Raw genomic sequence first — 25,004 nt, 5'->3', positions numbered from 1 at the left:
TTGTGGAGTTTATTAGGGTTACTGAAACAGTAATTTAAAAATATATATACTGTATGTAGAAGGCACATACATTCAAAGTATGCTTTCTATCTAGTCCTTAGTAGTTTTGTAATCATGGTTTTTGCATAGATATATAGTATACAAATCTCTTAAAGTTCAAATGAAATAACATTAGTTATGTCTTGAAGACTTCAAGTGTAGTCTAGTGTGAAATTCTGAAAAATAAAAATGAAGATGGGGAGGAGTCTGGACAGTCAAAACAGAAATATCTTATTAAGACATCGCTTTCAAATTGATTTTGGTTTATAAGTCACAGTTACCAGAATTAAGTGTTTTGATAGAATAACTGAATTGCATTCCTGTATGTATAATTTCAACCATGAGCGTGAAAAACCCTCAGTATGAAGTGAAAAATAAAGGGCTACAGTATATCTAGCATTTGTCATACTCCACGTAGACTCATTGAAATTAATGGCATGACTAACTTGGCTCTAACTTGGATGCAATACAAGTCAGAGTAGACCCACTGAAATTGCTGAACTTTGTTCACATTGGTTGGTTTTTTCCAGTGTGTCTGCTCAGAGTATGATTTGGTCGTTGGGTGGTATCTGACTATGCAACAAATCCTAGGTTGAATCCAGACTTAGTTGTGCTCAGAATAGACCCATTGAGATCACTTGGGACTTGAGAGTTATTACTAATTTAAGTCCCATTGACTTTGGTGAGTTTCCTCTAAGCACAACAAAGTCTGGATCCCCTATGTGTTTTCTGCAATCAAAACATGGAATAAAGTACTTTAAATGCTTGAGTAATACTACCGCTTCTACTGTCGGTCTTGTTAACTGAGTGTGGATAATCACATTCGGTTTCTTTTTCCCTTCAACTCTTTAAGAAGGTTTAAACATATTTATTTTTGAGTCTTCCAAAGCAATTCTCATGGTTCATCTTGTTTTGCTGCTGTTTTTTTGGAATTGGATATGTAAATTAGCAAGACCATTCCCAGTAGTGTACTTTTGTGGAGTAGAGTGGCTTTCCCCAGGCTCTACTTAAATGCTTCCCTCCGGACCAACATTAAAAGTATTCTTGATCTTCTTTTTCAACTTCCCTGCTCTTAATACAGTGTGGTTTGTAGCAAAGCATATTTCTCCTGAAATGTGGATAAAATATATCTGGATGCGGATGGAATAGGCCTGTTTTGGTTCTTTAGACTGGCAGGACCATTCTTACCAATTTTGGAAACCCTATGAAATACTCAAAGCAGTTTATTCTGTACTTATATTGGAATCTTGGTACAGCTTTTTCAGTGCACAGCTTGGCATACAACTGTTCAGAAAACAAAAACCCCATTTTCAGAAACGTTACAGGGTTTCTACAAAATCTCTCCACATTGGGGCAGGTGCTACAATTGTGCCTGTTCCAAATGAGATGCTTGCTCCCAACAAGATCATTTGTGATTCACCTAGCTAAAACGCAATTTTAGTGCCAGCATAGCATAACAAAGGCATTCTTAAATGTGACCAAGAACAAGCTTTCAGGGTCATGCACACTCCATCATCTCTTCTGCTTAACTATAGTTAAGAGATATGAAGGTGTGGCCTTAAAGACAATCCTCCATTAACCAGGGTTCATTTCCAAAATTTTGATTAAGGGTTACACTTCTTAAGCAAGCCAGAAATCCTGATTTAAGAAACCTTAAAGTATGGAATCTGCTTAGCCTTAATTGCAATAAATGTTGGTGCCAGCATATCCCTGAACTGTGGTTGAGTAAGAAGGGAGGGTCCAGGGAGTGCAAGTTAATGCTCTCCATCACCTGATCACAGTTAAAAGGAACGTACAGTGCTTTGTTAAAGGCTAACTTTGAGTCAGTATTGCTGAAGACGTTGCAATTGCAATTAGCAAGTGCTGATTTACAAATTAAGCAAGATATCATGTAAAATGAAGAATCCTAATGAAATTTCTCTCTTACTCTCTCTCTTTTTAAAACTGCATCTCACTTTCTACTTATTGCCTTATGTTGTTCAGGCACTGCTGTGATCTCCATTCACAAAGAATCATGTCCCTTTTGAATTTTAAACAACTTGACAGGAACATGAGAGATACTATTTAGCGTTACAAAATTTAATTTGGAAATGTGAAAAAAATAATGATTTAAGCCCGTTGAAAGATAAAGCCTTTCCTGGATTTCTGAGGAACAGCAGATTGGACTGTTTTAATAAACACTAGAAATGTAGCAGAAGATGCAGGATGGTTATAGATAAATGTTGCATGTGTCAAAAATCGAGACATGTAGTGGCGAGCATCCAAGCCTGCAAGACTCAATCTCATTAACAAAGACATATACTTAGTTCTATATTCTAATAGTATTTATTTCCTATAATTTATATACCACTTGATTTTTTAAAAACTCAAAGCGGTTTGAATATGTATAATGAACACTTATTCTTGTTCCTTATTGTTGGAACTGTCCTTTAATAACTAATGTGATAGGTTTTTATTCTTCATTACAGAACGATTTAAAAAGTGCATTAGCAGATGGTGTCAGTTAGTAGAAATGGGATAGTAAATATGATCTAATTTTAATTTTCTTCCTGCTTTTGACATTTTGCAGCTGGGTGCCATTCCAAGCAAGGTAAAATGTATTGATTATTTGAAATTTGTTACACATGATGATGGTAGAGATAAAAACCACACTATCTTCCAAAGTATCTGCTCTTGGCAGTGACTGTGCAAAGACCAATGTCTGTGGAGCAGGAGTTTGCTCCAGCCCCATAACTCCTCTGGTCATCTACTGTGAGAGCAATTATATTCTGTGTAAATACTAATGGTGAGTTGATGTGATCTTGTTTTCAGGCAGAGGCAGGCGAGATGAGTAGAAACACTGAACTGAAGAAGCTCCAGATCTTTGGAGCAGGACCAAAGATGATGGGATTGGCTTTGGGAGCAAAAGAAAAAGAAGGTAAGCAGCAGCTTTGAGCCACTGCAATTAAAGCGGAGCGAGGCTATTGTTTTATTTTATTTTTTAAATTTCTATGACCATCCTCCATCTGAGGATCACAGGTATGTTAACTTCTTCAACATAGAGTTTCGAGCCTGGTGGTTCATCATTTAGCTGCTAGTGCAAAGTGGTGACACAAGCATTTCCAAAAATTGTATAGCAGCTGCATGCCCACTCCATTGAGAACCTTTGGTAAGTTCCAGATGCTATGGAGTTTTATATATTTGTTAAAACTGGCACTACTAGAAGCCAGCATGAAATAAACTACTGTGGTACTTAGCCGAAACCTTGAGGGAACTTGGTGCCTTGCAAATAATTGAACATGATGTACGGTAGTTTAAAGATTTCACATGTCACTGTGATTCCTAGTTAAGTTTATGGGGGGAAGGATTTCAGTGAAGGTGAGCCTTCTAGCCTACTAATGTGCATATTGTGGATACGCTGCTTATGAGCTAGTGAGATGCAGGCCAGATGGATCTTCCACATTTGCATGCCTGAGCAGTGTTCCCCCCTTTTAAAAAAAGGGGTGTTAGGAATATATTTATATGCTTTCATCTGGTAAAATTTGTGATGTGCACATTCCAGTTTTTAATAGGTTGTAACAGGGAACTTTGGAATGAAGGTTGTGATGGTAAGAGTAGAATGTGTGATGGAGTTTATAGGATTCGTGGCCTTGAACAAAGTCTCAGGAATCATATCAACGTCCTTCTGGTTTCCATTCCTTTGTTACAGATTGCTCACAGGCTTTAAAGTTCTGCTTTACAGCTATCGTGATAAATTTTGTTCACCTTAAACACAAAAGGTTTGGGCTCTTAAGATGCTATCAGGTTGTCGTTCTGTGGCTAGTAGTGCCATTGCAACCTAGTTAAGTGATGACTAATTTGTTTACTGCTAAGCGTGCTTCGCTTGCTGCTCCATTCAGGACAGCAGACTGACCCTGTGAAATCTTTGCAGAGAATATAACTAGTACAACATTCTCTCTCTAGATGAAGTACCTCGAAGGCGGAAAGGTACTCGGTCGGAAGCTTTCGGCATGCAGATGAGGCAGCGGAAAGGGGCCCTTTCTGTCAACTTTGTAAGTTTGCTCTTGAGCATCTGATAAGTTGCTTCTTACCTGGCTTGGGGAAATGATGAATGAAGGGATAAGGAAGCAAAACACCTTCATTTTATTAAAGTTGCTGGTAGTGCTGTAGTTTGGTTGAGAGCAACTTCTAATCCAGTCTTTAGTTGCAGAGGTCTCATTCTTCTTCAGGCTACAGTTTGGAACTGTTTGCATTAACCTCATGAGAGAGGTCTACAAGATGAGAAATTTGAAATTTCAAGGCGTTCTCTGTTTGATCACAGTTAACATCTTGGATACTTGTTACCAAATAGTACCTCTACTAGTTTTTGAGACTATGCAATGTTATTCAGTCTCTTCCTGGCTTTATGCATTGTCTTTAAGCAAGACTGCTTGCAGTTGCCTATACAGAGAAAATCTGTGCTAATTGGAGAGCTGCCAGATCCTCATTATTGTGTCTATGCATCTATGCATTTCATGGAAGAAGCATGTGTACAATGGGTGTTTAAAAACAAGCTCCCTCCAGATTTTGTTTGGGTTTCAGAGTAACCTTGATACATTCCAAGTGTTTCAATAGCAGAATGTGAGAAATTTGGGTCAATTAATGAGTCTTAATTATGTGACATCTCTAACATGTGTTAATTAGTATTAGGGAGATGATATCGCTGAATTTTACATAACTTTACATACTACACAACTGAGGATTATATTTAATGAGAGAATAGATGGTTTTTAGGGGGAAATGCAAAAAAGGTGCCTGGCTATAATCAGTGAGCCCAGGAATAATATTGGGTTGTGTATAGTAGTATTAACCACTGAATTTTGTTATTGGTAAGTCATACATTGGACACGGGTGGCGCTGTGGGTTAAACCACTGAGCCTAGGACTTCGCGATCACAAGGTCGGCGGTTCAAATCCCTGTGACGGGGTGAGCTCCCATTGCTCGGTCCCTGCTCCTGCCAACCTAGCAGTTCGAAAGCACGTCAAAGTGCAAGTAGATAAATAGGTACCACTCCGGCAGGAAGGTAAACGGCGTTTACGTGCGCTGCTTTGGTTCGCCAGAAGCGGCTTAGTCATGCTGGCCACATGACCCAGAAGCTGTACGCTGGCTCCCTCGGCCAATAAAGCGAGATGAGCACTGCCACCCCAGAGTCGGTCACGACTGGACCTAATGGTCAGGGCTCTCTTTACCTTTACCTTTTAAGTCATACATTAATTTGCTTTTGTTAACTGTAGTTTGAAAATACAGCAAAAAATAAGCATAAAGATGAATTCCTCAACCAGAGATTCCCCATGCTGGCCAGTGCCCGGCAAATGCTATTCCAACCCTGTAAAGAGCCCGTGGCTTCCTTGGATGATGATTGACATCTTTCCTCTTTCCACTGGAGGCTTATTTAGAATCTCGTTGCGGAGGCCACTGCATGCAGCTACATTAGATGTAATGAAGGATTTGGGTAGGTTTGTCTTATGCATAGAAGACATGAAACTCAAGATGCTGTTTCCTGTATAGGTTGACCTATATGTCTGTCTGTTCTGTGGCCGGGGCAACAACGAGGACAAATTGTTGCTGTGTGATGGATGTGACGACAGCTACCACACTTTTTGCCTGATACCCCCTTTGCCTGATGTGCCCAAAGGTGACTGGAGATGCCCTAAATGCGTTGCTGAGGTACTTTGTTTATGTTTTTGGCGTATTTGAAACATTGAAGCCATAAAACACTAGTGGTTCGGCTAAGGTGGCCAGGTAAGAAAAGAGGATAGGATTTCTGTGTCATTTTAGTTGCATAGAAGAGGAAATTTTGGAAATCGTAGCTTGGCATGTGAGCTACACTTGCTGAAATTCCTTCCCTCTTCAACTCAACTATTTAAGATTCAGGAATCCTGTCTTCTTTTTCATCTAGCTACCCAAGGTTTACCCCTTCTGAGGTGTAGAGGAGTTTTGTCCAGGAGACAAGGCTTCTTCGTTAACAGTAGAAAAATGCATCTGTTTTGAAGTTTGTAGTAGCTACAATCAATTGTGGCTTGCTGAGACATGGGCAGCTATATAATAATAATAATAATAATAATAATAATAATAATAATAATAATAATAATAATTTATTATTTGTACCCTGCCCATCTGGCTGGGTTTCCCCAGCCACTCTGGGCGGCTTCCAGAGAAACCAAAAATACATTAAAATATCACACATTAAAAACTTCCCTGAACAGGGCTGCCTTAAGATGTCTTCTGAATGTCGGGTAGTTGTTTATCACTTTGACATCTGAGGGGAGGGCATATGTGATCTTTCATGATTCTTCCTATCTGGAAGGCGTTTCTGTGTAGGGACTTGATGATTTTTGGAGATGCCCTAAGTCCAGAAAACAGCTGAACAAGCTTCTGTCAGAGTTATTGCCTGTACAGCTGAGTTAGACACAGATTACTATTGAAAAGTGGAACCTGCTTTCAAATGGTCCTGCTCCAGATGTTTGTCGCATTCCAGGTTCACTGATGAGCTGTGTACAGCTTGCTAGGCTCTCTTCCTTGTCTTTCTCTCCCCAACAGCAGTGTATTGCAAAAGGCGCAGATACTTAGTATTTTGGAAGCAAGTCCACTTGTCCACCAACACTGCTGCATGCGCTCATTGGCCTAAGTCAACTTACCTGGAGAGATAAAAAAATGAAAGCTTAATATTTTCTTAATTTAGTTAAATGAAGGAACTTCATTCCATTTTTGCAGGATGCTCTGATAAAACTGCTTTCTGTGATGTCGAATAACACTTTTCCTCTTTTCTAGGAATGTAACAAACCACGTGAGGCCTTTGGATTTGAACAAGCTGTTCGAGAGTACACCCTTCAGAGCTTTGGTGAGATGGCAGATAACTTCAAGTCTGATTACTTCAACATGCCAGTCCACGTAAGTATGTAATATATATTGCGGTCAAAGTGTTCTCACTAGTAGTCGGAAAACCTATAGGCCAGTTCAGATTTGCCCACACAGCGTTGCTATTTAACTATTTTATAGGTTTTTTAAAATTTCTTTTTATATTTTTGTTGTTGCAGAATTTAGAATTTAGAATTCTGTCCTCTTCTGTAGAGAGACGTCAGGGATTGGGTTCATGGGACAAAAATGGGGGAATGTGTCTTTAGAGGCCAGAGAGCCCCAATGGAGTCCTTTTTCCTTCTCTACATCCATGGTAAAAACCTTGCATTTCAAAATGAAAGGAAAATGGATGCAGTTCAGGTGCCAAGCTCTTTAATATCCAGTTGGGCTTTTACTCTGGCAGCATTAGGAGTTGGATTTTGTCTTCAATTTTGAAAAAATGTTTTCAGGTATTTTTATAAACATTCCATAGCAAGGTTGTTGTTTACTGACAAGGCCACTGACCCATCTAGGCCAGAGATGACCTTCTATAACTGTCAGTGGTTCTCCTCAGGTCCCCAGACAGAATTCTTTCCCAGTCCTGTTGCATCTTTAGGTATGTGGGGCTTCCAACATGCAAAGCATGTTTAGTAGTACTAAACTACCATATTTACTCGAATGTAATGCACTCTTGTATGACCAAATTACGTTGCGAAAATTATGGTGCGCATTATTTGATGGCACATTAGATTTGATTGCAAGCTTGAAAAACACCTTTGACAAAGCAAATACTTTTTTTGGTGTCAACTTTTTGCTAATTGAGGTGTGTGTTAGATTCAGTGGTGCATTAGATTTGCGTAAATACAGTATGTCCTTTCTTCTATCCCCTGCCACTCTTTGCCATTTTCGTGAATTGGCTTTAGTTGCTAGAAAAATGGTAGATCGTAAAAGGGGTTATGAATTCTAATCATGATTGATCCTTTCTTACGTTGATGTCATCATTTATTTAAATTCAGATCCAACAAGAATGTTACAGAAATTTGGAGTTGGACACCCATACAAAAATTATCTGTAATGCCCACCTATCCTTCTGTTTCCTATGAACCCTTGAACTGTGGTGTAAAAAGTAGCAGTAGCACTCTGTTGCTGCAAGAAAACAAGCACAGTGACTGATTCTCTCTGGTTGGTTTCCTCCAGATGTAGAATTTGAGCAGAGTAGCAGTATTTGTTATAATTCACAATGTAGCCTGAGTGCTTGTGTGGGTGTGCGCGCTCTCTCTCTCTCTCTCTCTCTCTCTCTCTCTCTCTCTCTCTCTCTAACATGCATACCCTTGCTTTCCTAGTGGGAAGAAGGGGAGCATTCAAGTGTGATTCCTCCCACTTTCACTGCACCTGCGTAAGGCAGGTGTGAGGACACCCTGGCACTCCAGATGTTGTTGGAGTACAATTTCTATTTTACCTGGCCGTGCTGGTTAGGGAAAATTGAAGTCCAATAGCTCCCGGAACACCGCAGGTTCCTCAGCTCTGGTCTAGAGAGAAAAACGGCTTTAAATGTGGGTTTGGGAAAGCATTGAACACCAGTGAGGTGGTAAGTGCTGCTCCATGCCACTTACATGTAACTTGCTAGTTTTAAAGTTCGTCCCTCTGTGCTTTCAGATGGTTCCCACTGAGTTGGTGGAGAAGGAGTTCTGGCGACTTGTGAGCAGCATTGAGGAGGATGTAATTGTGGAGTATGGAGCCGACATTTCATCCAAGGACTTTGGAAGTGGTTTCCCTATAAAGGATGGCAGGCGAAAGCTAATGCCGGAAGAGGAGGTGTGGCTAGGATACACAATCTGCATGCACTTTAGAAAGCTGACTCTACATGTTATTAGGATTAATGTATTTGGGGGGATTTCAGTTTTGAGAGGCAACAGTTTTAACATACAGTTAACATTCTTTCTGCTATCTCTTGGCCCCAACTAGCATTGTGGACAGAAAGCTGGGGGCCAGGCCACTGCTGCTGATTTAGCTCATCAGGCTGGCAGTGGGGCTGAACAGATATTTGTACCCTCTCATTATTCCCCTGCTCCTTATGGGGGGTGGCCCTATGGTGTCACTGAGTTCTGTGGAGTTCTGAGTCCAAATGTGTGTGTGTTGCCGTATGAATGACTTCATTCCTTATGTATGCATGTTGGATGCCGTATCACTAGCATGGAGGCACCAGCCAGTACATGTGTGTGCCAGGAGCGCTTCCATCATCTGATGAATGGTGAGGATGGGTGGGATGTTAGACCGACCACCAAGGGCAGCTTACTTAGAGCCCCCCAGCACTTTTATTGTTACTGGTTTAGCAACAAGTTGTAGGGGGGTCAATGACACCTTTCACTGACTCCTCTTGCAGCAATGTCACTAGAAGTGGTAATTGGTGTTGTAAAGAGGCAGAAGGGGAGTGTTTAAACTTTTCCTGCTAGCTGAAACTCCCTTAGCTGTTTTTTTAAAACCTTCCTCTTCAGAGGGGGAGCATCTTACTGCATCCAGTCACAGTGGGGCTTGCTTCAGTGCCAAATGAACCCTGCTTGCAAAGGAGCAATTGGGAGCTTACTTGAAGCTCCTAATTATTCTTTTGTAGCCATGTCCTTGTCTTCCCCACACCTGGTGTCACATATGTCCCCAAATGTGGGGCAGGTGGATGTGGTTTGGGCAAATGGTGTCATGGGCCAAATTGTGGCCTGTGCCCATTCGAATTAGGTCCATGGGCTAGAGTTTCTTCACCCCTGCTGTAAGTGAAGGTTGGGCTGACCTGCGTAAGGGATGGAGGTCAGGTTTACCATCAGTTACAGCCTCCCCACCCCATTCAGCCTCCCTTCCCCAACCCAGCGTTCAAGCGATGGTGAAGCACCTGCAGAACCTTATTTACTGCTTGAATGTGGCAGAGGATTATAACCAGTCTAGGAGGAGAGTGTAAAGAACTGGTTCTTGTCCTATGTTACGGTATATTAGTTGTCTTCTGGCCACTTCCTTTACAAACTCGTCTTTGTTCTTTTGGCAGGAGTATGCCCTTTCTGGTTGGAACCTCAACAACATGCCCGTCCTGGAACAATCTGTTCTTGCTCACATCAATGCTGATATTTCTGGCATGAAGGTGCCCTGGCTTTATGTGGGAATGTGCTTCTCTTCTTTCTGCTGGCACATTGAGGATCACTGGAGTTATTCCATCAACTACCTTCACTGGTATGGACTCCTGCCACATTGGGTGGGTGGGTGTGCATGCCCAGGTAGTGTCACCCTTATTTGCCTTACCTTTTCTAGAATGTTACACAAGTTCTCTGCTCAAGGGAGAAGAGCATTGAATACAATAATGAGTGTCCAGTAAGGCCCAAAGTAAGGGACGCGGGTGGCACTGTCGTCTAAACCACAGAGCCTAGGGCTTGCCGATCGGAAGGTTGGCAGTTTGTATTCCCACGATGGGGTGAGCTCCTGTTGTTTGGTCCCAGCTCTACCCACCTAGCAGTTCAAAAGCACGTCAAGTGCAAGTAGATAAATAGGTACCGCTCCGGCGGGAACGTAAACGGCGTTTCCGTGCGCTGCTCTGGTTCACCAGAAGCGGCTTAGTCATGCTGGCCACATGACCCAGAAGCTGTCTGCAGACAAACAGCGGCTCCCTTGGCCTATAGAGCGAGATGAGCGCGCGGCCCCAGAGTCGTCTGTGACTGGACCTTATGGTCAGGGGTACCTTTACCTTTAGTGGGAAAAGACAGTTATTAGTGAAAGAAGTTGGTATGTGTCTAAGTTGCAAAACACTCCAAATATGTAGGACAGGCCAGAGTAATGTCTGTGAACCTCCTTAGTCAATTTCTGAACAATCATATGTTTCCCTGCAATTGCTCAGCATCCTCCTTGCTTGTGTATTACCTGAAGACCAGGCTTATAAATACGTAGCTTATCCTTGACTTGAAGCATCTTGTTTTCCAGTTCAATTTATTCTTGGCAAACTATTTGTAGATTAGGGTTGGAAAATACGCCTCATGCTAGAATGTGCTTTCTTTGTGGTAATGGATGATATGTTTTGCTAGGGGAGAGCCAAAGACGTGGTATGGAGTGCCCTCCCATGCAGCAGAACAGCTGGAGGAAGTAATGCGAGAGCTTGCTCCGGAACTATTTGAGAATCAACCTGACCTTCTGCACCAGCTAGTAACCATCATGAACCCCAATGTGCTAATGGAGCATGGTGTGCCTGTAAGTTCTGCAGAACCTTTACCTGCCTATAGGTTACTCGTCTTGTGTCACGCAGAATGACTTGGAATAGCATTTTAAACAGTCTATAGATTCATTTCAATCCAGCTTCAGCCCTGATTATGAACTGAGATTGCTTTGGTAGGTCTGAAAAATCTGTGCCAGGAACTGGACTGTGAAGGTTTCCCAGTCGAATCTTAAGTAGCTTTCAACACCATCAACCCTGACATCCTTCTAGCTACTGTGTATAGATTGTGTTCTAAACGTTTTTAACCCTTATCTAGGCAACTAGTGATTTCACTTGTAGATAGTGGAAAGATGCTCCTTTGGCGATATGCCCTAAGAGCCTTATGTAAAAAGATTGAGGTTTTAAAACCAGTTTCTTTGCAGCCTGCATCAGTTGGTAGATTCTACGAAGTGGTTGAGAAGGGAAAAGGTGATAGCATAGTTCATGCATGAATTAGTAGTTACTACCAGCCATGTTAATCTCCGTTTCTGAAAGATGAATATGATAATGATGCTTTCTTTCCAAAATCTCTCACTTCTCACTGTCTCTAGGTGTACCGGACCAATCAGTGTGCTGGCGAATTTGTTGTGACTTTTCCACGTGCCTATCATTCTGGATTTAATCAAGGATACAATTTTGCTGAAGCTGTGAACTTCTGCACTGCTGACTGGGTCCGTATACATCTGGCATAACCTAGCTTTTCTCTTATCTGGGCACTGTCTGGTGCTATATATTAAAAGGCATCAAAGTAATACCCATCTGAAAAGGATTATTGTTTTGGTTACAGCTCAAGGTGCAGTTTTCTCTACATTGGGCAAAATACAGTTGTGGCTATTTAACTTTTTGCTGAGGAGGTTTGGCAGCTCTCCAATTTACTTCTTGCCATTAGTATAGAACAAGCAACTTACTATAATAACCCTGTGGTGGTTTGGTATCCAAATACTAATATGCTGTTTACATTAGACAGGCATGTATTAAGACACCCTGTTAAAACTTTATTAAACCAGCATATCCAGATACATTGCTTAAGGTTTGCTTTTAAATTTTCTCATATTGTCTGTGTATTTTTTTTGATTGAGCAAAAAACACAACACTATTGTTACCTCTGTGTCCACTCGTATAAGCCCCTTGAATAATTTATGCATATCATACTGTAATACACCATAAGGCTGAATGGTCAAAATACCTTGCATCAAACCAATTTTAAGCACAACACTTGTTGCAGTGCAAAGCCTAGGTATTTTATCTAGCTTAAGATGCAAGCTGAAACCTTGCAGAATTTCCAGAGGCTGTGACATGCTCTGTGTAGTAGTTGTCTTTTTGGAAATTAAATCTCAAATTTTGGGGAAATTGAAACTTGTTCAATACAGTCATACCTCGGGTTATAACCACTTCAGGTTGCGTTTTTCAGGTTGTGGACCGCCGAAACCTGGAAGTACTGGAACAGGTTACTTTTGGGTTTCGGCGGTTGCGCATGCGCAGAAGTTCTAAATAGTGCTTTGCGCATGCACAGAAGCACCGAATCGCAACCCGCGCATGCGCAGCCACGGGTTGCGAACGCTGCAGGTTGCGAATGTGCATCACGTTCGCAACCTGAGCGCCCACTGTACTGACTTACAAAGTCACCACTCTGAAGAACAAAGTTGATCATTCTGAAAGAACCTTTGTATTTTCTACTTTTTTCATATTCAAGTGAGGCAAAATTACCTTTTTTTTGGACATCTGGTCTTTAAGGTTGCCTCACTTGTTTTTTTGCTGAAATAATTACTTTTGGCAGGAGACTATGTGATATACTTCAAGTCTTGCAGTGTAAGTCTAACTCTTACTCTGTTACTATGTTGACATCATTTTCCTCTGTTAAAATGTGTTGGCTCTTGCAGCTTCTTTGGTTTCTCAGATATTATGAGGAGATGGTATCCCCTTGAGAGACTTTCAAGTCTCACTCCTCTTGTTTTTTGCTTCTCATCCCTATTGCTGTTTATCTTTTTTTCTGTTCCCAGCTAATTATGTGGTTGGCTTGGAGTTTCTGGGGGAGAGGCTGATTTCAGACAGGCTATTTGAGACTCCTTTGGCTTCATGTGAAATGAAGCCCTTGGGTTCCAGACCTCACACAAGCAATTCCCTCATATCCCCTCCCCCCCAGTTGACTCCAAAGAGCTTGGCTTACCCAAGGCCCCTGGAGACCCTACTCCTGGATAGTGTGACACACTTAATGCTCATAGTAATTGCCTATATCATTTAATGAGACCATTTTAACGTGTTTTTCTCATGAACTCCAGTGTGGAAGCCCAAGATGAGCTGGGGATAGTTCTAAACCAGATATCTCGCTTCTTGCATTTCTAGCTTCCAATAGGTCGGCAGTGTGTCAGCCATTATCGGCGACTGAGGCGTCACTGTGTGTTTTCTCACGAGGAACTAATTTTCAAGATGGCTGCCGACCCAGAGTGCTTGGATGTGGGGCTGGCTGCCATGGTCTGCAAAGAAATGACTCTCATGACAGAAGATGAGGCACGTTTAAGGGAGGCTGTCATACAGATGGTGAGTTCAGGGAAGCTCTGCTTTCATGCCCTTTGGGACTGAACAAAGAGATTGTGTGAGGCCTTGGAAACAAAAGGTCTTCCCCTGACCAGTATCTTTGTTAGATGTCACTTTTTCTTTGCATTAGGGAGTTCTGATGTCAGAGGAGGAAGTGTTTGAGCTGGTTCCAGATGATGAGCGTCAATGTGCAGCTTGTAGGACCACCTGTTTCCTGTCTGCTCTTACGTGTTCCTGTAACCCTGAGCGACTTGTATGCCTATATCATCCAAATGATTTGTGTTCATGCTCTATGCAGAAGAAATGTTTAAGGTACCATTTTCACAGTCCATCCTGCTTCCTTTTGTATACTGCCTTATTTTCTGCCTCTAAACTAGGATAAATGTTTACAGCAATAATGTTCCCTCTTATTCAAAGATCCAGTGCATAGTAGTCTGACAAATACATAATGTTGTTATTATCTTCTCCATTTTTTTTTTTGCTTCTACACACTTGAAAGTTGCAGTACATTTGAAAGTTCTTCCTCCTTGTTTATCTCCAGATACCGGTATCCACTAGAGGACTTCCCTTCCTTGTTGTACGGAGTGAAAGTCAGAGCACAGTCCTATGATACGTGGGTCAGCAGGGTCACAGATGCGCTGTCGGCCAACCTCAACCACAAGAAAGGTTAGATGCAGTTTTGTTTCCTATTGGAATCTCTTAAGGAAGATTTTCAATTGGTTGGAAACACAAATGGGAGATGGACTTGAGCAAAACCAAATCCTAAAACAATATATAAATTTCAGGGAAGGCTACACAAAATACTTCACTAAGACATGTAAACATGTATTTAAAACTAAAAATACTGAAATGTTCAACATAGAACTGAATTAAGTCTGCAAATGATTTAACACAGTGAGTTCCAGAGAGCCAATGTGGCATAGCAATTAAGCGTGTTTGGCTAGGATCAGTTTGAAATCCCCACTCAGCCATGAAGCTCACTGGACCAGCCACACACTCTCAGCCAAATCTGCCTGATTTGTGGGGAAGATACAAAATGGGGGCAAGTGAAGAACCATGTACACTAAAACATACTTTGGAAGTGTCCCTGAGCTCAGAGGAACAGCTTGTAATGTGACACAAAGAAGGGCTACAGGGTCAGAAAAGCTGTGCTGGTATGTGAAGCTACTTCCATACATTTCTACACTGTGGCTCTGTGTCCTGCAGAGAGGGAATAGTTTTCTTGCTTTCAAAATAAGATTGAGACAGTATGCATTTGACCCGAGCAAGCTTACATGACCCAAGCAAGCTTATATGACATTCCAGCTGGGAATGTCACTTCTTGTGACATCTGAAATACTTGTTCCTTTTAGTACTGCATGCTTGACTTCCTGTTTCATTAAATATATATATATATGGACCAGTTGCCCAGAAGCAGCCAATCAGCTGCTGCTCATTTATCAAGCAGCAAATGCTTTCAACATTAGATCATGCGGGACATACATTTGCAGCAAGGGATGGCTAGTTCAGAATTAAATTTGTAGTTTGACTCTTAGAAACAACAGATGGCTATCACCCTGGAAATTTTTTCTGTTCTTGAGGAGGTTTAATACTTAACATTGATTCCATGTAGCAAGGTGATGGGTGTGTTACACAATGTGTGCAGGGTTTCTGATACCAAGCTAGTGTGCTCATCCTTGTGAGACATTCTTCTGTTTAAAGTGCCAATATGGCAAGATAGTCAAGGTTAATTAGTTAGTGGAAGTATTGGATTGCCAGCCTGCCTTTCACACAATTTCTTTGTAGAAATGAGGCTAAAATACTGCCATGAATTGAGGCATCTTGACTAAAGTGAGGAGCAAATACTTTCTTGATGTAGGAAATAGCTCATAACAAATGGATAGCTATGCATATGATAACTTGAATGTGTTCAGTCTACTGTTCTTGGGGACTTCGTGGTTGGGTGTGGGGAGTAGTTTGCTGTGCTTGTTTATATGTGCAAATGGCCTCTTGGCTAATTTCTTGCAGATGTGATTGAGCTGAGAGTGATGTTGGAGGATGCTGAAGACAGGAAATACCCAGAGAATGACCTCTTCCGCAAGCTAAGAGATGCTGTGAAAGAGGCAGAGACTTGTGCTTCAGTGGCCCAACTGCTTCTGAGCAAAAAACAAAAGCACAGGTATGAGCAGGGAAGGTGGAGGTAGATTTTTGGCATAACTGTATAAATCAGCAACCCAAAAACACTTATTCTACTGTCAAAATAATTTGTGCATGCCTTGCCAGAATTGACACTTTTCAAATGGAATATATTAGCTTGATAGGCGGTTGGGGGGATGTGGCAAAGGCAGTTTCATCGTGAAGGGGGGAGAAATTGGAAAGTGTTTAGAGAAGTCAAATCAGAAGGATTCTACCCCCTAGAGAAAGCATGTAGAACACTTTTGCAATGGCGAGAGAATTAGGGAACTCGTGAAACATTTCAAATTGGAAATAATGTGTTCAAAAGTGACCAAACTGGTGTTGATAATATTTTGCTCATGCTGAAGGAATTTTGCTGCTTCTGGGTTCAACTAGAAAGACCTAGTTAATATTTACATGGGCATCCTGAAGGACTCCTTTCTCCTCCATGTGAACTTGCATGTTAATAAAAATCACTAATGAAGGCCCTGCTCTAGTTACTTCACCTTCAAAAGTTAGGTTGATGGTGACAGCATTGAGCAATGTTGTCCCCAAATATTTGTGCTTGTTGTGAGGTGAAAATTGGTAGAGATTTTGGCAAGCTTTAACTCTGTATTTTTACATGAAAATCTACACTACTATTAATTTTGATAAAATATTGGGCTGTACAGCTTTTAAATTATTACATAATTAACATCTGAACTCTATTTTTCAGAGTATGTGATGGTAAGGCCTCAAACTCCCCTACAGCCTCTATTTTATGTAACAGATTTGTTTACGTGACCAGAGGAAATTTACTATGCGTTGCTGTTGTTAATTTATTAATCACATTTGCCTTTGTCTCAATGGTTTCAAGGCGATGTGCAATAAAAGAGTAAAAAACAGTTAAACACAAAACACCCAATACATTTAAAACAAAACTAAAATGATACAAAATAGACACTCATGGCAATGGCTTATTTATCCAGCTGGGAAAGCCTGTTGGAACAACAGCAACAAAAAAAGTTGCTAAAAAGTGCAGATAGTGACACCTGTTGCATCTTGACAGGAATGCTGTTCCACAGAATGGGCAGCCACTAAAAGCCCTGCTCCAAATTACTGCGGAGCGAGTTTCTGAGATCTTTGGAATTTGCAGAGAAACTTCCCCAGAGAACAACTGGTCCTAGTCTGTATAGGGCTTTACATGCTAGTACCAACACCTTGAACTTGGCCCATTTGTTGACTCTGTTGCCCTCCAGGAACTGTGTATGTGATTTACAAGGTTCTTTCCTTTCCCCATAGTAGACTGACCCCAGAGAGTGGAAGGACACGGACCAAGCTGACTGTGGAAGAACTGAAAGCGTTTGTGCAGCAGCTGTTTAGCCTTCCCTGTGTCATCAGTCAGGCCCGGCAAGTAAAGGTGGGTTTTTGGAGAAGGCTGTACTTGGATTGAGTTTTGGTTCTCTTTAGAATGGAGATGGCTACCTGATTTTCACTGAAGGGTATTCATCCCGCACACGCAGATATGCACAGGCCTGCAGCCCCTGCTCCTCAGCTGATCTTTGCAGTTCAGCTGTGTCTGTGTGTGGCAGGGAGTATGGGGGTGTTATCAACCCCTCTCTGCTCAACAGATGTTTGATCTTACGAGGTGGTGGTTTCAGTTGCCATCAAGGCACTGAACTGTAATAATCTTAGCACTTTCTACTTCATTTTTTTACCTCCTGCCACTAAAATCAGTGGGGTTTGGGGGAAGGGAGCTAGATCAGGGGCTTCTGATTTAGAGCTTCCATTTCCTATTTGAAATGAACGTTCTGCAAGATAATCAACTAATGAACATATCTAAGTTTGAAAATTGTGCAACCCGTGGGCTGTGTTTAATACACTATTCCATTTAGCTCTGTGGTCTTTAAATCTTCCTAATGTTAAACAAAAAATAACTTGCATTTTGTGTCCTCTAAATATAGCCAAAGTGATACAAAGGCAGATTGTTTTCCTGGCAGTGCTTTCTCTTCTCATGGTTTGAGAAGCAAATTGTTTAAAGGGGGGAAGCAGTGAGCTGGACACTGTAGCATCCCAGGAAAACAAAACACAGACAGTAATGAGACTGAATTTGATTTTTTCCAGTAGTCATAGTCAAGAAAAGTGTTTTATGGGGAGGGGTTTCAGGTTTAACACAACAGATAGAAGCAAGTGTCTTAGCATTTCTTGCCATTCCAGTCAAAGCACTTAGAATAGCGCTTTTTTCTATTTTGTCAGTTACTCTGGGCAGCATTTATTGCAATAAACTGTTAATTGTAGCTTTTTTCCTGCCTGACATCAGTTGTCATTGCTTGGAAACTCAATAGTTCTGAACGTTCAGCTCATCCCAAACATACCAGTAACTAGTTACGCAGTCTGCAACCCCTCTGGCAGCTGCCATCACTGTAGTGAATGAGCACCTTGTTGTCACTCCCTTAGAACCTGCTGGACGACGTTGAAGAGTTTCATGAACGTGCTCAGGAGGCCATGATGGATGAGGTCCCTGACTCATCTAAACTGCAGATGCTGATAGACATGGGCACTGGCCTCTATGTGGAACTTCCTGAATTGCCTCGCCTGAAGCAAGAGCTGCAGCAGGCACGCTGGCTGGATGAGGTGCGGGTGACCCTTTCAGATCCTCAGAGAGTCACCTTGGATGTGATGAAGAAACTGATTGACTCAGGGGTGGGGCTGGCCCCACACCATGCGGTAGAGAAGGCCATGGCTGAATTGCAGGAGCTGCTCACAGTTTCCGAGAGGTGGGAAGAGAAAGCTAAAGTCTGCCTGCAAGCAAGGCGAGTATTACTCTTGGTCATTCTGCTCTCTGTTTACAGGACCTCCGAACTGCGGTGTCATTTAAGCCACAATGAGTTATAGTCTAGTCTTGGCCTCCCAACACCTGAACTGACTCCTCTAATAAGTTTCTGGAGCGGTGCCTGCCTTATGGCCAAAAAATGAAACCAAAGCATTCACATTCTAATTCCGTTCTTTAGAGATAGGTTTGGGAGCGCCTCACTAAAACTGCACTTTGAATCCTGTTGATGATATTCAGTTTTCATCATCAGCCTTAAAAATGGAATAAATAACGCTGAAAAATGCACTGCTACAGAGTAGGGGTTAGTTTTGGGTGATGGCTGTTCAGGCAATGACTACGTGGTAGCTAGGACTTACTGGATGATGATGATGATGATGATAATAATAAATTTATTATTTATACCCTGCCATTCTGGCTGGGTTTCCCCAGCCACTCTGGGCAGCTTCCACATGAATATTAAAATACAATAGTCTACTAAACATTTAAAGCTTCCCTAAACAGGGCTGCCGTCAGATGTTTTCTAAGTCTGATAGTTGTTTTTCTCTTTGACATCTGGTGGGAGGGCATTCCACAGGGCGGGTGCAACTCTGCCTGGTTGCCTGTAACTTGGCTTCTCGCAGCAAGGGAACTGCCAGAAGGCCCTCGACACTGGACCTCAGTGTCCGGGCAGAACGATGGGGGTGGAGACACTCCTTCAGGTAAGAAAGCAAGACCGTATGCTAATCAGGTTGTGCCCCCCTGCACCCCCAGGCCTCGGCAAAGCATAGCAGCTCTGGAGAGCATTGTCAATGAAGCAAAGAACATCCCTGCTTACTTGCCCAATGTGCTGGCACTAAGAGAAGCCCTGCAGCGAGCGCGAGACTGGACATCCAAAGTGGAGGCTATTCAGGTATGGTTCACAGCAAGCAATGCAGCTGGTATATATATCCTTGAATCCTTTCCAACAGGCATTTGCTTCCTTCCTTGAAAAGACAGCATTGTTTTTTCATTTTGAAATCTGATATTCATTGATTGTCCCATTCATTTCCATGCTTTTTAATCCGGATGCATCCTGGCAATGCATTGCAGTGTCTTCTTAATATTTACTGACTGTATTTATGTCCTGCCTTTCCATCTCGATAGAGATGCTGAAGGCGGCAAGCAATACACTCCAAAAATAGAATAAATTGTAAAATTTCTTCAAGCGAAGAATGGTAGGGATTCTGTTCCTTGGCTGTGATTGTGTTTATTTGTGAATGAAAGCTGACATTTTTAGTTCTCTGAACTGGCTTCAGAATGTAAGGGTGGATAGTTACTGCTGGTGACAACTGCTCAGTTGGAGCAACTTGAATACTGAAGCCTTCTCCAATTAAATGAGCTGTATTTGTATTGATAAATATGTGGCATCATCCACCCTGCCCCTTATGTCTCAGCCTTAGCCTTATAGCTGCGTTTTCTTGAACAAAAATTGAACAGGTCCTTTTATAGAGGTTTCCAATTTTATATACAAGCTCACTTGTTCCTCACAAGCAGAGTGAAGTCATTTGTTATTTACAGATAGGTGTTCTGGAATTATGTACGTACAAATTATAAAATTTGCTTTTGGAGTAAATTATGGAAACTATTGAAATGTGTAGGAAATTATTAAATGTGTGTGTTTTATGGGTGAGAGCTGGTAGAGTAATAGGCTGCTTGGGATCACTTCCTTCCATATGAACCTGCCAATACACTAAGGTCATCCTTAGAAGCCCTTATCCAAATGCTTCTGCCCTCTGAGGTCTGGCAGGAAAGAGCCTTTTCAATTTTGGCACCCCAGCCTTGGGACACTCATCCCAAGGAAGATTGGCTAGGGCTTTCTCCTTGCTTTATGGGTAGGGCCCATAGCGTAGCAACACAGCACCTGTATTGGATGGAGAAAGTCCCAGGTTCAATCCCTGGCCTCTCATTTTAAAAAAATCAGGTGGCAAGTAATGGGACAGACCACTGTAAGAAACACTGCCATGGTGGTTAGTATTGCCAGGTTAGGTGGGTAAATATTTCTCCTAAAAGGCATCGCCCAATGTATTTTTGGCAGCAGACATGGACCCTTTTATTTTCTCAGGGATATTAGTGTGAATTGCTTTTATTTTACTGTTGTAATTTTATTCTCTTATTGTGTCACGCTGTGTTAATGCTCATATGTGATTTTATTGCACTTACCCATTTTATCCTAATATAATTGAACAGTGTTGAAATCCACTTGTGGCTGCATAGGTTGGCATAAGTTCAGTTTACTGTGGCGGTGGGAATGTTTAGCTGAGAATTATTCTTTACCCCTTAGAATGGGAGCAACTATGCATATTTAGAACAGCTAGAGAATCTGTCTGCAAAAGGCCGCCTGATACCCGTCCGCCTTGAGGCATTGCCGCAAGTCGACTCACAGGTAGCAGCAGCCCGTGCCTGGAGGGAGCGAACAGGGAGAACGTTCCTTAAGAAGAACTCGAGCTACACACTCTTACAGGTAAGTTGTGGGCAATCCTGTATTGGGGCCTGTAGAAATGGCCTTAGCATTGCCTTCAAATGGTTAAAAATGCACTGACACAGAGAAGGGGTTAGTTTTGGGTGATGGCTGTTTAGGCCAGTGTTTCCCAACCTTGGGTCTCCAGCTGTTTTTGGACTACAACTCCCATCATACTTAGCGAGCAAGACCAGTGGTTAGGGATGATGGGAAGTGTAGTCCAAAAACAGCTAGAGACCAAAGGTTGGAAACACTGGTTTAGGCAATGACTACGTGGTAGCTAGGACTTACTTTATAATAATAATAATTTATTATTTATACCCTGCCCATCTGGCTGGGTTTCCCCAGCCACTCTGGGCAGCTTCCAACTGAATATTAAAATACAATAGTCTACTAAACATTTAAATCTTCCCTAAACAGCTTCTCTATCTTGCTTGGCGCTGGTATATCCATAACACCTCCCAATGTCTTAATGCATAACTGATTGAGAAGCATTAAATCTGCACATGACTTAGGTGAAAGTACATGATCTTCAGTACCATGTAAAGGTGTTCTCTTTAGGAAAATGGGTCTGCTTTGCCTGAAATTGATCCCCCCCTGCTTTGTCCCAATGGAGAATAATGAGTTAAATCTGATTTCGAATGAAATTTGTCTGAAATGTTTCTGTGCAGCATTCAATCTGAGTGGTCTTATAACTGGTCTGCTTTTTGGTTGCAGGTTCTGAGCCCTCGAACTGACATTGGTGTTTATGGAAGCAGTAAGAACAGGCGAAAAAGAGTCAAGGAGCTGATAGAGAAGGAGAAAGAGAAGGAGCTGGACCTGGAGTCCTTGAGTGAGCTAGAAGATGGACTAGAAGAGACCAGAGACACTGCAACTGTGGTAAGGAACTATAACAGCACTGCACTGGGTTTGATTTCTTCTATGGGGGGCCCTTACATACTAACTTCATGGAACAATAAATGCTTGTGAGTGTTGTTACCTGTGGCAGGTATTTTGGCCAATCTGTAGCCTCCTCTCCACATGCTGTGATCATGACCTGAGGCCCAGCTCTTCCAGGGCCAGGGCCTTACCAACCAGGGTGCAACGTGCCTCATTGCTATATACCGTATTTTTTGCACCATAACACTCACCTTTTTCCTCCTAAAAAGTAAGGGGAAATGTCTGTGCGTGTTATAGAGGGAATGCCTACGGGTGGCATGCCTACAGATTTTCCTCCTCTAAAAACTACGTGCGTGTTATGGTCGGGTGCGTGTTATAGAGCGAAAAATACGGTAGTTTTAGGTGGCGGGTAAAGAGGTAGTTGTTTGTAATTTTTTGAAATTAAAAAAACAGAATAGATGTGCTACATAGTTCTTGTTTGCTCAGTGGAAGTCTCTTCAGTGTTGAGATGGAAAGCTTTCAACTATAATTTTAAAAGTTGTGTTAAAAATGGAAAGCATTTCGGAAGAATGATAAAATGTATTTGCATATAAAGATAATGATATAATTATGCTGTAAACTCTCATTATGTAGAGAGATGTGAACTGCTTTTGAATACTGGACTAATCTGTAAATGTAAGTTCATAGGAAATTCTGTGGAAATTAAGATGAAGGTTCTTCTGCACATTTAAAAATGATGTATAGTGCTTCACATGAGTTTTTGTGTTCAGTAATAATGTGCCAGAGATGGAGAGAAAAGTTTGCCTAAGGCCAGCTAGTTAGTTCATGGCAGAGGTGAGATTCAAACAAGGGATCTTTTGATTCATAGTTTGATGCTGTGGCCTCTTTGCCTCCTCAGCTCCCCACTTAAAGGAAGAAAATGGGGTCTAGCAGCTGAGCTGAGTGAAGGGTTTTCACCTGTTCTTCTCCCTGTCCAATAGGTGGCAGTCTTCAAGGACCGTGAGCAGAAGGAGATTGAAGCCATGCATGCCCTCAGGGAAGCCAACCTGGCAAAGATGATGATGGTGGACCGCATTGAGGAGATCAAGTTCTGCATCTGTCGCAAAACAGCCAGTGGGTTCATGCTCCAGTGCGAACTCTGCAAAGACTGGTTTCACAGCACTTGTGTGCCCCTCCCCAAAACCAGCTCCCAAAAGAAAGGCTCCAGCTGGCCTGCCAAAGAAGTCAAGTTCCTATGCCCACTCTGCATGCGTTCGCGAAGACCCCGCCTTGAGACCATCTTATCTCTGCTTGTGTCCTTGCAAAAGCTGCCGGTCAGACTGCCGGAGGGGGAGGCACTCCAGTGCTTGACAGAGCGGGCTATGAGCTGGCAGGACCGAGCGCGGCAAGCTCTGGCTACAGATGAACTGTCCTCTGCATTGGCCAAGCTCTCTGTGTTGAGCCAACGTATGGTGGAACAGGCTGCCCGGGAGAAGACAGAAAAAATTATCAGCGCAGAGCTACAGAAAGCCGCAGCCAACCCTGACCTACAGGTAGGGGTGAGGCGGGGCCTAAGCAATACACAGCATGTAGTTTGTTTCTCTGGTGTATGTAGTGCTTCTTTCTGGGAACACTTGAAAAGTTGTCGCATATTAAGAACTGTCGCTTAGTTTGATCTGAATGCAGTCCATCTCCTGTGACAAAAAGCTTCTGGTGATTTTTTTTTAAAAAAATCTTAGGTGTCTTGTAAGGCTTACAGGCTTACAAGTGAAGGTTATAATGATATACACAATAAGGACCTCCACAAAAATAACACAAAAACAATAAGGCACAGAACTTTATAAAAATGTATATTCAGTTTTCATAGCTGCAGTGCACCATTCAGACAATGGCCAGTTACTCTGGAATTCCAGCTGATCACATTTTCTTCTGCGTTACAAAAATAAAGTCACAAGGCTTACAGCAGGAGTCTGCAACCATCTTCAGCCGTGGGCCGGTCCACCGTCCCTCAGACCATGTGGTGGGCCGGACTATATTTTGAAAAATAAATAAAAAATGAACGAATTCTTATGCCCCACAAATAAGATGCATTTTAAATAAAAGGACACATTCTACTCATGTAAAAACACGTTCCTGGACTGTCCGCGGGCTGGATTGAGAAGGCGATTGGGCCGCATCCGGCCCCTGGGCCTTAGGTTGCCTCCCCCTGGCTTACAAAATCAGGTGATAAGGTTCAGTTTGAATAGAGGTGGGTTCACAGTTTAATAAACTCAAGTTTGTTACGAATGTAGGTAAGTGGCCAAATCACATCCGTTTTCTTTAAGCACATAAAGTATATTCATTGACCAGCAGGGGGTTTATAGGCTGCAAAGCCAGAGATTGTAAAATGTGACAATCAGGACAGGTGAATGTAGGTGTGCTCCCCGTATTGTTTTACTGATGGGATTATAGCTTTACTTTGAAGAGTTACTAATTCACATTTTGGTATCCTGCCTCCTGTTTGCTTCACTCCTTTTGCTGTTTTGGCTTTCTCTGCCAAAATACAGTATACTGTATTTTATTTAGATGTGGAGATTACACTTCTGGATCTGAATTGTGACCATAGAGCAAAGCAAAGGAGACCTCCTGTTGAATTCTTCTAAATTTACTTAGTTATAACCTCCTAATACTTTTTCACCCCTTAGGGTCACTTGACTAGTTTTCAGCAATCTGGCTTTAACCGGGCAATGAGTAGTGTGTCGTCATCTCCGCGACAGACTATAGACTATGATGATGAGGAGACGGATTCAGATGAAGCCATCAGGGAAGCATTTGGCTATGACATAAAGGTCAGCACTGCAGTAAAAATCTTTGAGCCATTAATGTCAGTTTTATTTCTTCAATGAAACTTCAGCCAATTTACTGTAGCTTACAGTCACAGCTGTAAAAGTTGCTTGACACATCAAGGTGATCCAAGATGTGTCATGAAGCTTGTAATGGATTTTAATCTTACTGCAGAGTTTGCATTTGAATTAACTGACTGGAAATGAGCAAAAATGCACTGCCCGTCCCCA

The 25,004-nt window shown here is 42.1% G+C and overlaps 1 protein-coding gene across 7 annotated transcripts in view; it reads left to right on the top strand.

Annotated features, from left to right (window-relative positions):
• Nucleotides 1–25,004, top strand: part of KDM5A (lysine demethylase 5A) — a 44,852-nt gene that overhangs the window by 9,883 nt on the left and 9,965 nt on the right. For 5 of the 7 annotated variants that reach the window (XR_014172373.1, XR_014172374.1, XM_081927962.1 and 2 more), the window contains 19 exons: nt 2,851–2,956; nt 3,982–4,070; nt 5,566–5,724; nt 6,829–6,948; nt 8,551–8,709; nt 9,926–10,107; nt 10,950–11,112; nt 11,668–11,787; nt 13,460–13,654; nt 13,782–13,963; nt 14,193–14,317; nt 15,659–15,809; nt 17,087–17,204; nt 18,242–18,597; nt 19,368–19,506; nt 20,917–21,096; nt 21,811–21,972; nt 22,953–23,504; nt 24,636–24,779. Coding sequence is in view for 5 of the 7 variants with exons in the window: in XM_081927962.1 (XP_081784088.1) it covers nt 2,851–2,956; nt 3,982–4,070; nt 5,566–5,724; nt 6,829–6,948; nt 8,551–8,709; nt 9,926–10,107; nt 10,950–11,112; nt 11,668–11,787; nt 13,460–13,654; nt 13,782–13,963; nt 14,193–14,317; nt 15,659–15,809; nt 17,087–17,204; nt 18,242–18,597; nt 19,368–19,506; nt 20,917–21,096; nt 21,811–21,972; nt 22,953–23,504; nt 24,636–24,779 (3,402 nt within the window). In the remaining 2 variants the exon portion in view is untranslated. The remainder of the gene's footprint in view (nt 1–2,850; nt 2,957–3,981; nt 4,071–5,565; nt 5,725–6,828; nt 6,949–8,550; nt 8,710–9,925; nt 10,108–10,949; nt 11,113–11,667; nt 11,788–13,459; nt 13,655–13,781; nt 13,964–14,192; nt 14,318–15,658; nt 15,810–17,086; nt 17,205–18,241; nt 18,598–19,367; nt 19,507–20,916; nt 21,097–21,810; nt 21,973–22,952; nt 23,505–24,635; nt 24,780–25,004) is intronic. The other 2 variants (XM_081927963.1, XM_081927965.1) reach the window with 1 other exon arrangement.

The sequence above is a fragment of the Podarcis melisellensis genome (assembly GCF_964234715.1).
Source record: "Podarcis melisellensis genome assembly, chromosome: 10".
Taxonomy (NCBI): domain Eukaryota; kingdom Metazoa; phylum Chordata; class Lepidosauria; order Squamata; family Lacertidae; genus Podarcis; species Podarcis melisellensis.
Note: the sequence above shows the minus strand (reverse complement) of the source record. Positions and strands in the feature narration are given on the sequence as shown.